The sequence below is a fragment of the Leucoraja erinacea genome, chromosome 29 (genome assembly GCF_028641065.1).
Source record: "Leucoraja erinacea ecotype New England chromosome 29, Leri_hhj_1, whole genome shotgun sequence".
NCBI lineage: Eukaryota > Metazoa > Chordata > Chondrichthyes > Rajiformes > Rajidae > Leucoraja > Leucoraja erinaceus.
Genome location: NC_073405.1, coordinates 1,674,670 through 1,690,970, shown reverse-complemented (window position 1 = coordinate 1,690,970; position 16,301 = coordinate 1,674,670). Strand labels below are relative to the sequence as shown.

At 47.0% G+C, this 16,301-nt stretch overlaps 1 protein-coding gene across 2 annotated transcripts in view; it reads right to left on the bottom strand.

Moving 5' to 3' along the window:
- The window catches only part of LOC129710959 (tight junction protein ZO-3-like), a 51,570-nt gene that overhangs the window by 1,438 nt on the left and 33,831 nt on the right, over positions 1 to 16,301 (bottom strand). For both annotated transcript variants that reach the window (XM_055658282.1, XM_055658281.1), the window contains 9 exons: positions 15,633 to 15,741; positions 13,777 to 13,996; positions 10,108 to 10,298; positions 7,647 to 7,742; positions 6,916 to 6,992; positions 5,886 to 6,096; positions 3,943 to 4,043; positions 3,108 to 3,371; positions 962 to 1,002 (listed from right to left, as the gene is read on the bottom strand). In XM_055658282.1, coding sequence (XP_055514257.1) covers positions 962 to 1,002; positions 3,108 to 3,371; positions 3,943 to 4,043; positions 5,886 to 6,096; positions 6,916 to 6,992; positions 7,647 to 7,742; positions 10,108 to 10,298; positions 13,777 to 13,996; positions 15,633 to 15,741 — 1,310 coding nt within the window. The remainder of the gene's footprint in view (positions 1 to 961; positions 1,003 to 3,107; positions 3,372 to 3,942; positions 4,044 to 5,885; positions 6,097 to 6,915; positions 6,993 to 7,646; positions 7,743 to 10,107; positions 10,299 to 13,776; positions 13,997 to 15,632; positions 15,742 to 16,301) is intronic.

Here is a 16,301-nt window from a genome sequence, read left to right as displayed (position 1 = left end):
TTCGGCCCTTCGGCCCTGCCCCCCCATTAAATATGTCCCGGGCTGATCATCCATTTCAGTATCCCGTACCGGCCTTCTCCCCATCCCCCCGGACCCCCTTAGCCACAAGGGCCCCATTAAACCCCCTCTTAAAATTGGCCAATGAACTGGCCTCAACTACCCTCTGTGGCAGAGAGTTCCAGAGATTTCACTCTCTGCGTGAAAAAAGTTCTTCTCATCTTTCGGCCCGAAAGGATTTGCCTATTTCCTTAAGCTCCCCTTGTCCTGGACTGCCCTTACCCGCGGAACAATCTTCAGCATCTTTTGTCTACCCCTTCGATTTGTAAGTTCCTATAAGATCACATCTCAATCCCGTAAATTCTAGAGAGTAAATAAAGAACTATCCAATTGTTTACAATGCTTTTCAAAATCTCTAAATGAAAAGCAATTTAATATTTTGGAAGCACGATATTACTTTGTAAAATCCGGCAGAAAAAGATCATTTGTTGTAAGGGGCAGGAGATTGGGGTTGAGTGGGGAAGATGGATCAGCCACAATTAAATGAATGAATGACAGGGGAGACTTGATGGGTTGAACGGCCTCATTCTCCCCCTGGAACTTATTGATAAATGTGCATTAGTTTGGGGTCAGCAAGCCGCCACGCAGAGTCAGAATTAAAGAGCAGGGGACAGTCCCTTTGGCCCATTGGATGCTTGCCAAACATCAGGCACTGATCCCAGTAATCAAAGGTAGACAAAAATGCTGGAGTAACTCAGCGGACGAGGCAGCATCTGTGGAGAGCAGGAATGGGCGACGTTTTTCGGGTCGAGACCCTTCTTCAGACACTGAGTTCCTCCAGCATTTTTGTCCACCTTTGATTTTTCCAGCATCTGCAGTTCTTTCTTAAACAATAACCAGGTTGATCGCATACTGGTTTGGCAGGGTTTACGGAACCACAGAACCTGGTGTAATAAGGACTCACCTGGTATAATAAGGATCTCTGTACTGCCCCTGAGGTTTCACCTGTTGGACCAAACGCACAGAGTGAACAAGAGCATTGCATCAATTACGACAGGGAGGGGATCGGGGTTGAGAGGGAGAGCTAGATCAGCCATGATTGAATGGCGGAGTAGACTTGATGCGTTGAATGGCCTGATTCTGCTCCAAGAACCAGAATGGCATTAGAAGGTAGACAAAAATGCTGGAGAAACTCAGTGGGTGAGGCAGCATCTATGGAGCGAAGGAATAGGTGACGTTTCGGGTCGAGACCCGGAAGGGTCTCGACCCAAAACGTCGCCTATTCCTTCGCTCCATAGATGCTGCCTCACCCTTAAGGGTCTCGACCCGAAACGTCATTGCATTGCATTGCAAAAGGATTTGAGTATAGGAGCAGGGAGGTTCTACTGCAGTTGTACAGGGTCTTGGTGAGACCACACCTGGAGTATTGCGTACAGTTTTGGTCTCCAAATCTGAGGAAGGACATTATTGCCATAGAGGGAGTGCAGAGATGGTTCACCAGACTGATTCCTGGGATGTCAGGACTGTCTTATGAGGAAAGACTGGATAGACTTGGTTTATACTCTCTAGAATTTAGAAGATTGAGAGGGGATCTTATAGAAACTTACAAAATTCTTAAGGGGTTGGACAGGCTAGATGCAGGAAGATTGTTCCCGATGTTAGGGAAGTCCAGGACAAGGGGTCACAGCTTAAGGATAAGGGGGAAATCCTTTAAAACCGAGATGAAGAGAACTTTTTTCACGCAGAGAGTGGTGAATCTCTGGAACTCTCTGCCACAGAGGGTAGTTGAGGCCAGTTCATTGGCTATATTTAAGAGGGAGTTAGATGTGGCCCTTGTGGCCAAGGGGATCAGGGGGTATGTAGAGAAGGCAGGTACGGGATACTGAGTTGGATGATCAGCCATGATCATATTGAATGGCGGTGCAGGCTCGAAGAGCCGAATGGCCTCTACTCCTGCACTTAATTTCTATGTTTCTATGTCACCTATTCCTTCGCTCCATAGATGCTGCCGCACCCGCTGAGTTTCTCCAGCATTTTTGTCTGCCTTCGATTTTTCCAGCATCTGCAGTTCCTTCTTAAACAGAATGGCATTAGAAGGATTCACATTTAATTACTGCGGAAATCCCTGTGCCAAATCCTTGTATTTGTTGTTAACCCAAGTTCTAAAGCAGGAGGTTCCCAACCTGTTTACCCCCCGGCAACTTTAATAGCACGCAACAATGTTATTCCACTTATTTATGGACAACTAATGATGAACAGATACCGGTGTCTACCAGAACCAAACACACTCAGTCAACGAGAGCAAATATGTACAAATCCACAATCTACAAATTTACCCCCTGGTCTAGGCGAAAGTTGACCCCTGGTGATAAATTTACCCCAGGTTGGAAACCCTTGACCCCGACCACGGATGAACACGGAGGGGAGGCTGGCTGGACTATGGTGCCATCCTCACCTTGGTGCCATTTATGTTATGTTGTCTCGTGGACTTTCTGTGTTTGTGCTTTTTTTAAATTCAATTTCAATTTTATTTTTAATATGTTTTATTATTTATTTATTATTTATTTATTGATTTTGCGATTATTTTTTTTTTATGATACTGCCTGTAAGGGAAATTCATTTCGTTGTCTCAAATTGAGACAATGACAATAAATTTGAATACAATTTGAATACAATACAATACTTGGTCTAGAGCAATCTCATCCACTGTGAGTTCAAACCCACACATGGTCAAAACATTGATGGAATGTAAAGCTGTGATATTCTGTGTTTTGCACTTATTATGAGGGATATAAGTATTTGATAATGATTTAGTCTAGTTTAGTGATACAGCGTGGAAACAGGCCCTTTGGCCCATCGAGTCCGTGCCGGCCAGCGATCCCCGCACACTAACACTATCCTACACACACTAGGGACAATTTACATTTATACCAAGACGCCTGTAGAAACCTGCACGTCTTTGGAGTGTGGGAGGAAGCTGAAGGTCTCGGCGAAAACCCACGCAGGTCACGGGGAGAACGTGCAAACTCCGTACAGACAGCGCCCGTAGTCAGGATCGAAGCCGGGTCTCTGGCGCTGAGCCATGGTTAACCAACCATGGTTTGACATACCTGTGGGTTGGCGTGGGTCCTCGGTGAAGCGTACACGTCTGTGGTGGACATCTCCGACACTTGGGTCCTGCTGGGTTCAGAGCTGCGTGTGATGGCTGGCCTGTCCAGCCCATCGTCCATTTCATTGTCGGTGTGAGCGCCGCCTTCTCCATCTGTGTCCTCGTAATCGCTGTTCACCCTGCTCTCGTCGCAGCTCAGGTAGTCCATGCTCATGCTGTTGGATCGGTTCAGCAGCTCCATGTCTTCAGTGCCAGCCTCTTCACTCTGAAATACAAACGGTGAATCCATGGATATTTTGTTACGGCAGAGTTAGATTCTTGATTAGTACGTGTGTCGGGGGCTATGGGGAGAAGGCAGGAGATGCAGCGAATCGTCCAATCAGCAGAGAAGGTTATTGGCTGCAACCTTCCCCCCCCATTGATGAACTGTACACTGCAAGGGCCAGGAAACGAGTGGGTAAGATCATCTCTGACCCCTCTCACCCTGGCCACAAACTCTTTGAATCACTTCCCTCTGGAAGGCAACTCCGGACTGTCAAAGCTGCCACAGCCAGACATAAAAACAACTTTTTTTCCATGAGCAGTAGCTCTACTCAATAACCAAACATCTGTAGCCTCCTTGTGCTCTGGTATGTTATTTCATCCACATGTTTAACCGATAATGTTTTATTATTAATGATTAATGTTTTATGTGTCATTCCTAACTATCACTGTGTGTCATGTTGTCACTTGCGGGCGGAGCACCAAGGCAAATTCCTTGTATGTGAACACTTGGCCAATAAACTTATTCATTCAAATTATAATCTTGAGACAAAATCAGTTACAAAACCAAGTACCTTCTCTTCAGGAAACCACACTGGCTGTGTCTGCTGCTCTTTGATTATTGCTTTCAATGTTTCGTACCATGCACTTGAACCAGAATTCAAGTTTATTGTACCTGGGGGGAAAAAGCATAACATTACAACGAGACCACACCTGGGGTATTGTGTGCAGTTTTGGTCCCCTAATTGAAGGACATTCTTGCTATTGAGGGAGTGCAGCGTAGGTTTACAAGGTTAATTCCTGGGATGGCGGGACTGTCATATGCTGAGAGAATGGAGCGGCTGGGCTTGTACACTCTGGGGTTTTCCCTTGATAGAGGTCTTTAAAATGATGAGAGGGATAGACAGAGTTGATGTGGACAAGCTTTTTTCCCTTTGAGAATAGGGAAGTTCAAACAAGAGGACATGACTTCAGAATTAAGGGACAGAAGTTTAGGGGTAATATGAGGGGGAACTTCTTTACTCAGAGAGTGGTAGCGGTGTGGAATGAGCTTCCAGTGGAAGTGGTGGAGGCAGGTTCATTGGTATAATTTTAAAAATAAATTGGATAGGCATATGGATGAGAAGGGAATGGAGGGTTATGGTATGAGTGCAGGCAGATGGGAATAAGGGGAAATAAAAATTTGTTCGGCACGGACTTGTAGGGCCGAGATGGCCTGTTTCCGTGCTGTAATTGTTATATGGTTATATGGTTTAGAAGGAAGAGAGGGGATCTTATTAAAACATATAAGATTGTTAAGGATTTGGACACGCTGGAGGCAGGAAACATGTTCCCGATGCTGGGGGAGTCCAGAACCAGGGGCCACAGGTTAAGAATAAGGGGTAAGCCATTTAGAACGGAGACGAGGAAACACTTTTTCTCACAGAGTGTTGTGAGTATGTGGATTTCTCTGCCTCAGAGGGCGGTGGAGGCCGGTTCTCTGGATGCTTTCTCGAGAGAGAGAGAGATGGATAGGGTTCTTAAAGATAGCAGAGTCAGGGGATATGGGGAGAAGGCAGGAACGGGGTATGGATTGGAGATGATCAGCCATGATCACATTGAATGGCGGTGCTGGCTCGAACATGGATAGGTGACGTTTCACACAGTGCTGGAGTAACTCAGCGGGTCAGGCAGCTTCTATGGAGCTAAGGAAATAGGCAACGTTTCGGGCTGAAACCCGGAAGGGTTTCGGCCCGAAACGTTGCCTATTTCCAGAAGGATTTCGGCCTGAAACGTTGCCTATTTCCTTCGCTCCATAGATGCTGCTGCACCATAACTCAGCCGGTCAGGCAGCATCTGTGGAGAACATGGATAGGTGACGTTTCACAGAGTGCTGGAGTAACTCAGCGGGTCAGGCAGCATCTCTGGAGAACATGGATAGGTGACGTTCTGGGTTGGGACTCTTCTTCAGATTCAGACGAAGACCCTTCTTCAGACTTAAAGGGTTCTGACCCGAAACGTCACCAATCCATGTTCTTCGGACATGCTGCCTGACCCGCTGAGTTACTCCAGCACATTGGGTCCTTTTGTGTCAGCCAGCATCTGCAGTTCCTTGTTTCTGACAAGATGCAATCTTAAGACAAGGGGTCACAGGACAAGGGGTCACAGCTTAAGGATAAGGGGGAAATCCTTTAAAACCGAGATGAGTAGAACTTTTTTCACACAGAGAGTGGTGAATCTCTGGAACTCTCTGCCACAGAGGGTAGTTGAGGCCACACAGTTCATTGGCTATATTTAAGAGGGAGTTAGATGTGGCCCTTGTGGCTAAAGGGATCAGAGGGTATGGAGAGAAGGCAGGTACGGGATACTGAGTTGGATGATCAGCCATGATCATATTGAATGGTGGTGCAGGCTCGAAGGGCCGAATGGCCTCTACTCCTGCACCTATTTTCTATGTTTCTATGTTAAGACGACCCATGATCAGGATGTTCTGGAGATGGATTGCATGGCAGTATGTACGGCCTGTACGTGAGGCTACCTGTGAAGAGGTGTGCCCAGTTTTTCCTCAGCTTGACGGCCTGCGTGTACAGGCCCTTGGAGCTCTTCCGTGACTGAGGGAGGAGGTGCTGCCTCATGGCCTTGACTTCCTGCTTGTTCTCCGGGTTGAAGAAAACCACGATGGGGTACCACTTCACGTAGTTCAGGCGCTCAATGGCGGACGGCGTGATGTCAAGTAGACCGTGCTTGTTCTGGAAATGGAATTGGAATCATGGGGATCATATTGAATCATATCGAGGGAGCCCAGCGTAGGTTCACCAGGTTAATTCCCGGGATGGCGGGACTGTCATATGCTGAGAGAATGGAGCGGCTGTGGGCTTGTACACTCTGGAGTTTAGAAGGATGAGAGGGTTTCTTATTGAAACATATAAGATTGTTAAGGGTTTGGACACGCTAGAGGCAGGAAACATGTTCCCGATGTTGGGGGAGTCCAGAACCAGGGGCCACAGTTTAAGAATAAGGGGTCGGCCATTTAGAAGACGAGGAAACACTTTTTCTCGCAGAGAGTGGTGAGTCTGTGGAATTCTCTGTCTCAGAGGGCGGTGGAGGCAGGTTCTCGGGATACTTTCAAAAGAGAGCTGGATAGGGCTCTTAAAAATAGCGGAGTCAGGGGATATGGGGAGAAGGCAGGAACGGGGTACTGATTGGGGATGATCAGGCATGATCACATTGAATGGCGGTGCTGGCTCGAAGGGCCGAATGGCCTACTCCTGCACCTATAGTCTATTGTCTAAATCATTTAGTAGCATAAGCTTTGTGTTTACCACCTTTAACGTGTGTCCGGGTTATGTCCACGCGTCTGTGGAATGTGGGAGGGAAGTGGAGAAAACCCACGCAGGTCACGGGGAGAACGTACAAACTCCGTACAGACAGCGCCCATAGCCAGGATCAAACCCGGGTCTCTGTGGATGAAGCTAGGTTTGGCCTTGCCGAGGCAGCGTGAGGTGAGGGGAGGGGAGGGGAGGGATGAACCTGTGATGAGCTGTGCAGTAAAGGCTCGGTCAACGTACCTTCTGGGAGATGAGGCGTACAGTTTCAAGTCTGATGATGGATGATGCTCCTTCCTCCGAATTCCTTGGCACCGTTTCTAAAACGGACATGGAGCAGGATCAGTGAGAGTCCAGTACACCAGTAATAGAAACATAGACAACAGGTGCAGGAGTAGAGGCCGTTCGGCCCTTCGAGCCAGCGCCGCCACTCAATGTGATCATGGCTGATCATCCACAATCAGTGCCCCGTTACTGCCTTCTCCCCACATCCCTTGATTCCGTTAGCCTCTAGTCCAATTCCAATCACCACCCAACATGACGTCACCACTAATCACATCTCCCCATCCCCATTGATCACAGTAGGACCAAGTGCCACCATCAACAGTGTGCCCACCAGATAGGGTGCAGAGAGACAAGTGAAGGGAGGTGGAATTCTCTGTCTCAGAGGGCGGTGGAGGCCGGTTCTCTGGATCCTTTCAAGAGAGAGCTAGATAGGGCTCTTAAAGATAATGGAGTCACGGGATGTGTGGAGAAGGCAGGAACAGGGCACTGGAGAGAAGGAATGATTAACGTTTTGGGTCAAGACCCTTCATCAGACTGTTCCTGAAGATGGGTCTCGACCCGAAATGTCGCCCATTCCTTCTCTCCAGATACGCTGCCGGTCCCGCTGAGTTACTCCAGCATTTTGGGTGTCAATTTTCAATTTCAACCAGCATCTGCGGTTCCTTCCTGCGTGGTCAATGAGAACTCACGGGCAAGCTCGAACTGGCCGGCCATCTCCCTGGCTAGCCTCTCAGTAGCGATGTCTGAAATCGGTCCAAGGATCACCACCGGCCTTTTATAAGTGGCTGTAACACACACACAAAAAAAAAAACATTGAATGCAAAGTAAATATCCAGGGGTGAATATTAACGGCCTGTCCCACTTAGGTGATTTTTTCGGCGACTTGCCGCCAACCATCACAGTCGCAGCAGCTGGCCGAAAATTCCCAGCATGTTGTTCAACATAGAGGGCACAGCCTCAGGATTAAAGGACGTTCCTTTAGGAAGGAGGTGAGGATGAATTTCTTTAGTCAGAGGGTGGTGAATCTGTGGAATTCTTTGCCTGTCGGAAGGGAGAGTGGACGCTGGCGCGGTTTAGCTGCCGCTGCTCTCTCTTCACATTGTGTTTTTGATTTTTTTTTGTCTTTGGATCGAATTCTGTCTTTAATTTGTGTATTGGCAATGTCCTTATTATTTATTTTACTCCGATTATACAGTTTTTTTACTCTTGTGTTAATTTCTGTAAGGTGTCCTTGAGACTTTTGAAAGGTGCCCACAAATAAAATGCGTTATTATTATTATTATTAGAAGGCTGAGGAGGTCAAATCAGTGGATATTTCTAAGGCAGAGACAGATAGATTCTTAGGTAGACAAAAATGCTGGAGAAACTCAGCGGGTGCAGCAGCATCTATGGAGTGAAGGAAATGGGCAACGGTTTGGGCCGAAACCCTTGAAGGAAATAGGCAAAGTTTCGGGTCGATACCCGGAAGGGTTTTGGCCCGAAACGTTGCCTATTTCCTTCGCTCCATAGATGCTGCTGCACCCGCTGAGTTTCTCCAGCATTTTTGTCTACCTTGGTTGGAATGAAGGACCTGTTTCCACACTCAATGGATATTAACCAATGTATCACTCAATGGATATAGACCCATTGAGTCCCGAAACGTTGCCTATTTCCTTCGCTCCATAGATGCTGCTGCACCCGCTGAGTTTCTCCAGCATTTTTCTGACCCTTCGATTTTCCAGCATCTGCAGTTCCTTCTTGAACACAGATAGATTCTCGATTAGCGCGGGTGTCAGCAGTTATGGGGAGAAGTCAGGAGAATGGGGTTAGGAGGGAGAGATAGATCAGCCGTGATTGAATGGCAGAGTATGGACTTGATGGGCCGAATGGCCTAATTCTGCTCCTATGGCTTATCACAAGACAGGAATTATTGGCCTCGTGTTTCAGGGGTTTCAGACTTTACTTTAGACTTAAGAGATACAGTGTGGACTTTACGGCCCTTTCCGCCCGTAAAGTCCACACACTGACCAGCAATCACCCCATTCAGTAGCACGAAGCAGTGTTCAAAGACATGCAGGTTTGTACGTTCATTGGCTTCTGTAAAATGTCCCTAGTGTGTAGGGTGGAACTAGTATATGGGTGATCGCTGGTCGGCACAGACTCGTTGGGCCGAAGGGCCTGTTTCTACAAAGCACCTGTAAAAGTCAAACTGAAGGCGTGCTGACTAAAATTGTCCGAAACACAACAAAGTCCGAATGAAGGGTCTCGACCTGAAACAAATCCCACTCCTTCTCTCCAGAGATGCTGCCTGTCCCGTTGAGTTACTCCAGCATTTTGTGTCTATCTTCGGTTTAAACCAGCATCTGCAGTTCCCTCCTACATACAGCAGTATCCACTGGTTCTTGCCTCAAACATGAGGGTTGAATGATTGGATTTTTGGATCAAGGTGCGTACTGAGGTCACCGAACATGTTGTTGCACCACACCCTAGTCATTGGCTATCTCCAGGGATAGACACAAAATGCTTCTTCAGACTGATGTCAGGGGATAGGGAGATACATAGACAAGGAAGTGTAGGGTGTGAAAACAGAACATAGATACATAGAAACATAGACAATAGGTGCAGGGGTAGGCCATTCGGCCCTTTGAGCCTGCACCGCCATTCAATATGATCATGGCTGATCATCCAACTCAGTATCCCATACCTGCCTTCTCTCCATACCCTCTGATCCCTTTAGCCACAAGGGCCACATCTAACTCCCTCTTAAATATAGCCAATGAACTGTGTGGCCTCAACTACCTTCTGTGGCAGAGAGTTCCAGAGATTCACCACTCTCTGTGTGAAAAAAGTTCTTCTCATCTCGGTCTTAAAGGATTTCCCCTTATCCTTAAGCTGTGACCCCCTGTCCTGGACTTCCCCAACATCGGGAACAATCTTCCTGCATCTAGCCTGTCCAACCCCTTAAGAATTTTGTATGGGGAACAAAGAGAATGGAGATCAGGGAACGTGTAGAATAGATCTTTGTTAGTTGGGAGAAGGTACCAGGGATAGACACAAAATGCTTCTTCAGACTGATGTCAGGGGATAGGGAGATACATAGAGAAGGAAGTGTAGAGTGTGAAAATAGATACATAGACAATAGGTGCAGGAGTAGGCCATTCATTTCCGTACCTTCTCTCAGCACGACTCGTTCGTAGGGCGGGAAATTGCCCTGGATGGTCAAGGCTGACAGGTCGTCTCTGCTTTTCCGGATGTTCCTCTTGGCCCCCCTCAGTCCCCGCATCTTCCAGAACTCTGCCCGTGGCCCGGCCGATGAGCCACTGGTAACTTTCTGCATTTCAACCTTGGCGATCTGCTCAGCTCTGTCGGGAACGGATCAAGAACAAACATCACGGTAGATTATCGTCCCACTACGGCACTGAACCTTGCGGCACACCGCACGCCACAGGCCTCCAGTCACAACACGACCCTTCCACCTTCCACCCTCTGCTTCCTACCATCGAGCCGATTGTGCATCTAATCAATTAGCTCTCCCTGGAGTCCATGCGATCTTTCGTTTAGTTTAGTTCATTGGCTATATTTAAGAGGGAGTTGGATGTGGCCCTTGTGGCTAAAGGGATCAGGGGGTATGGAGAGAAGGCAGGTGCAGGATACTGAGTTGGATGATCAGCCATGATCATATTGAATGGTGGTGCAGGCTCGAAGGGCCAAATGGCCTCTACTCCTGCACCTATTTTCTATGTCTATGTTTCTATGTCAAGTGTACCAAGGTACAGTGAAAAGCTTGTGTAGGAAGTGAACTGCAGATGCAGGTTTACACCGAAGATAGATACAAAATGCTGGAGTAACTTTAGTGGGACAGGCAGCATCTCTGGAGACAAGGAATGGGTAATGTTTCAGGTCAAGACCCTTCATCGGACAAGAAGGGTCTTGAACCGAATCGTCACATCCCTTCGATCCAGAGATACTGCCTGTCCTGCTGAGTTACTCCAGCATTTTGTGCCTATCTACAGTGGTGCTGGCTCGAAGGGCCGAATGGCCTACTCCTGCACCTATTGTCTATTGAAAGCTTTTTCGTTGCGTGCCATCCAGTCAGCGGAAAGACTGCACATTGGTTACAATCGAGTTGTCCACAGTGTACAGATACAGGGTAAAGGGAATAACATTTAGTGCTCTACCTAGAGTCCGATTAAAGATAGTCCGAGGGTCTCCAACGAGGTAGATGGGAGGTCAGGACCACTCTCTGGTTAGTAGCAGGAAGGTTCAGTTGCTTGAATCTGTTCTGATTCCCAGTGAGATGCTGATATCTCAAATTAATGGACTTTAAATAAAGTAATATTGGATATGTAGATAAAAATGCTGGAGAAACTCAGCGGGTGAGGCAGCATCTATGGAGGGAAGGAATAGGTGACGTTTCGGGTCGAAACCCTTAAGGGTGAGGCACCATCTATGGAGTGAAGGAATAGGTGACGTTTCGGGTCAAGAGACCCTTCCGGGTCTCGACCCTTCCGGGTCTCGACCCGAAACGTCGCCTATTCCTTCGCTCCATAGATGCTGCCTCACCCGCTGAGTTTCTCCAGCATTTTTATCTACATTACAATTTATTTGTTGTCATTTGAACCTCAGTGAGGTTGAAACAAAATTTGGTTTCTGCATTCAGACAAATATGTAGAAGGACCAAGACACAACACAATTTGCACAAACATCCATCACAGCGAATCTCCTCCTCACTGTGATGGAAGGCAAAGTCTTATCTCTCCCCTGCTCTCCCCATTCTCCTCCCGATGTCAAAGTCGATTTTTCCAGCATCTGCAGTTCCTTCTTAAACATACCGGATATGCAGTCAGGGGTCGGTATATATTACTGAAACGGTTACAGACTGCAGGATGTCTGTGTTTATTTAAACTGTGCGTGGTGATCGTGTTACAGCGATGACGTATGACCACTTCCTCTGACCACATGATATATTTACATAATACACAGAAATAAAACCTCCACAAATAAAACATAATTACAGTCATTGCACATTCACGACTCCTGAGTTTGACTGCCTTAACTGTATACTTGCCTCTAATATTCTACTCGTCATTGGAGCTGAGGAACTTGATACCTCGTGATGCAACAATTGCAACAAATATTTACGAAGGTGGTGTCAGAACTCGAGGGTCTGAGCTGCAGGGAGAGGTTGAGCAGGCTTGGACTGTATTCCTTGGAGCACAGGAGGATGAGTGGCCATCTGGCGGTGCTGGCTCGAAGGGCCGAATGGCCTACTCCCTGCACCTGTTGTCTATTGTCTTACAGTAGACAATAGACAAGACAATTTATTGTCATTGTCTCGAGTTGAGACCATTTGAAATTCGACCCTTATATACAGAGGGGTATAATCAAAAAAAAAAATAGAGTACATAAGAGTGATTTACCCAGAGTTAGGCCAATCCGGAACAGGAAGTCGTGGGTTTAAGGTTCAAAAGTTTTGTCTGCGGAGGGCGCTCTCCGCCAAGGACTGCTCTCACCCCAACCATGGACTGTTTACCTTCTCCCCATCCGTCTTACGCTACAGGTCTCTCCGTAGCCGAACCAAGGTCGAGGAATAGGTTCTTTCCGGAGTAGACCACTTTACTCACAACCTTCGACCCATATCACACCCCCCCCGGTATATTAATCATTCAAGAGGAATAAATAGAGTACATGCGCAGAGTGTTTTACCCAGAGTACAGGAGAATCTAGAACAGGAGGACGTGGGTTTAAGGTGAAAAGGGAAAGATTCAATAGGAACCTGAGGGACAACTATTTTTACACAGAGGGTGGTGGGTGTGTGGAACGAGCTGCCAGAGGAGGGAGTTGAGGCTACCCCCAACTTTCAGACTGAAGAAGGGTCTCAACCTAATTCCTAATTTGAGAAAGGACATTCTTGCTATTGAGGGAGTGCAGCGTAGGTTCACCAGGTTCATTCCCAGGACGGCGGGACTGTCATATGATGAAAGAATGGAGCGACTGGGGTTGTATTCACTGGAATTTAGAAGGATGAGAGGATATCCTATTGAAACATATAAGATTATTAAGGGATTGGACACGCTACTGTAGATGCAGGAAACATGTTCCCGACGTTGGGGGCCAGTTTAAGAATAATGGGTAGGCCAATTAGAATTGAGATGAGGAAAAACGTTTTCACCCAGAGAGTTGTGAATTTGTGGAATTCTCTGCCTCAGAAGTCAGTGGAGGCCAAATCACTGGATGCATTCAAAAGATATGTTGCTCTTCAAGCTAGCAGAATCTAGGGGATATGGGGAGAAGGCAGGAACGGGGTACTGATTGGGTATGATCAGCCATGATCACATTGAATGGCGGTACTGGCTCGAAGGCCCGAATGGCCTACTCCTGCACCTATTGTCTATGTATCTATGTATCACCCATTATTTTTCTCCAGAGATGCTGCCTGACCTGCTGAGTTTGTGTTTATCTTTGGTATAAACAAGCATCTGGCCACAGACGGCTGTGGAGGCCAAGTCAATGGATATTTTTAAGGCAGAGGTAGATGGATTGTTGATTAGTGCGGGTGTCTGGGGTTATGGGGAGAAGGCAGGAGAATGGGGTTAGGAGAGAGAGATAGATCAGCCATGATTGAATGGCGGAGTAGACTTGATGGGCCGAATGGCCTAATTCTGCTCCTATCACTTATGACCTTATGATCTGCAGTTCCTTGTTTCTAAAATAAAATCAAATAAATAATTTGCCAACAATAATTCTAAAACTATTGGTTGGAGCCACAGAGAGATGAAAGCTGATTAGAGCACATGGTTAAGGCTGGAGTTTGTAGGGAGTTGCAGGTGTGGTACAGACCTGTTCTTGCTGGGGATGCTGCCTCTCTCCTGCTCCCGGAAGTCCCCTCCGATCCGCATGGCGTACCATGCTCCCAGCTTCCCTTTGTACATGGTATCGATGACCCGGAACACGTCGCCTCTCCTGAAGCTCAGGTCCTGGGACCCGTCCATGTCGTAGTCAAAGTGGGTCCGTATGTAGAAGGAATCGCCAACGTTGGAGTTGATCATCTTCTTATAAACTGAAAGAAAAAGGCCCTCGCCGTCAGTCTGTGTTTATACAAAATATACTGGCGAATCAAAGTGGGCAGAGTCCAGAACCAGGGGCCACAGTTTAAGAATAAGAGTAAGCCATTTAGAACGGAGACGAGGAAACACTTTTTCACACAGAGAGTGGTGAGTCTGTGGAATTCTCTCCCTCAGAGGGCGGTGGAGGCAGGTTCTCTGGATACTTTCAAGAGAGAGCTAGATAGGGCTCTTAAAGATAGTGGAGTCAGGGGATATGGGGAGAAGGCAGGAACGGGGCACTGATGGTGGATGATCAGCCATGATCACATTGAATGGCGGTGCTGGCTCAAAGGGCCGAATGGCCTCTACTTCTGCACCTATTGTCTTATAACTTACATTTAATTCAAGTTTTATAGATTGTTGACATTAAAAGAAGAAATATGAATTGAGTTCTCGGAACGGAACCCATATTTGTTGCTCCCATGCTACTTCAGAATGTTTTTTTTTATTTTATTTTTATTAGCAGCACAGTAAATTACATTAATACATCGCATATATCTTATTACATTATGTTGTACCACTTCAATTTTTGAGCTTTAAAAAAGATAGAAATAAAAGAAGCAAGGAAAGTAAGCAAGAATCGTGAAGGTGCAGGAAAGTGTTGGGAGAAGAGAACCTCTTAGGGAAGGAATTAGAGAAGGAAGTAAAGAAAAGAAATAAGACCCTAGAAAGAAAAGAAAAAAAAGAAGAAAGGAAAAATCAATCGCTCTATTGTAACACAAAACTCCGCAAAAAAGGATATACCAACCCTGTTTTTATTAAGCATTTATTTTATACTTCAGAATGTTAAAAGCATTGAAGATAGCATCCAGTTCCTGGTGTTTAACAGCCGTGACAATGCAGCCTCTCCCAGCTCCATCCGAGGCTGCAAGAGAGTTGTGGACGTAGCCCAGACCAGCACAAACCAACCTCCCTTCCATTGATCCCATCTAAACCTCACGCTTCAATGATTAACACACAAAGCAAAGGTTATTGTCACTGTACCTCGGTACACGTGACAATAAACTAAACAGAACTGGTATTGAGCCCTTGCTGCTAACATGGTCGCCTGAGTCTGAGTCTCGTGGCTTGGGCTGGATTCCAGAGAGAGGGACAGTTTGAGGCTGGCAATGGCAGACATGCCCGCAAGGGTCAGCCCTGTGGCTGGGCAGGACAACTAGTTACTCTAACATAGAAACATAGAAACATAGAAATTAAGTGCAGGAGTAGGCCATTCGGCCCTTCGAGCCTGCACCGCCATTCAATATGATCATGCCTGATCATCCAACTCAGTATCCCGTACCTGCCTTCTCTCCATACCCCCTGATCCCCTTAGCCACAAGGGCCACATCTAACTCCCTCTTAAATATAGCCAATGAACTGGCCTCGACTACCTTCTGTGGCAGAGAGTTCCAGGGATTCACCACTCTCTGTGTGAAAAAAGTTCTTCTCATCTCAGTTTTAAAGGATTTCCCCCTTATCCTTAAGCTGTGACCCCTTGTCCTGGACTTCCCCAACATCGGGAACAATCTTCCTGCATCTAGCCGGTCCAACCCCTTAAGAATTTTGTAAGTTTCTATAACACATGTAGAAGGCATGACTTTGACTCACTGTCCTCCTTCCGCTGAGCTCTGATGTCCACCTGCTGTCCTTTAGGGATGTCCAGCATGAACAACACCGCCTCTTCACGCGTGAGGTTTTGGAAACTGACGTCGTTCACCTGCTCGGGCAAAAAGAATAAACCGGTGAGTGGTTTGGTCAAAACGCTAGTCATCATCTTTGCCATCATGGTCAAGGGGGGGGGTGTATTAATCACCAGGGACCTCGTCAAAGGTCGGGTCAAGATCCCTGCACTGGGACTTGAAAACGGCACCAAATCTGGTGACTGCACACTGCCACAGTACACTACTGCTCTACATTGTACTGTATCTGCGAGACCCAGGTTCAATCCCGACTATGGGTGCTGTTCCCGATGTTGGGGAAGTCCAGGACAAGGGGTCACAGTTTAAGGATAAGGGGGAAATCCTTTAGGACCGAGATGAGAAAACCATTTTTCACACAGAGAGTGGTGAATCTGTGGAACTCTCTGCCACAGAAGGTAGTTGAGGCCAGTTCATTGGCTCTATTTAAGAGGGAGTTAGAAGTTGCCCTCGTGCTAAAGGGATCAGGGGGTATGGAGAGAAGGCAGGTACGGGATACTGAGTTGGATGATCAGCCATGATCAGATTGAATGGCGGTGAAGGGCCGAATGGCCTCTACTCCTGCACCTATTGTTTCTAT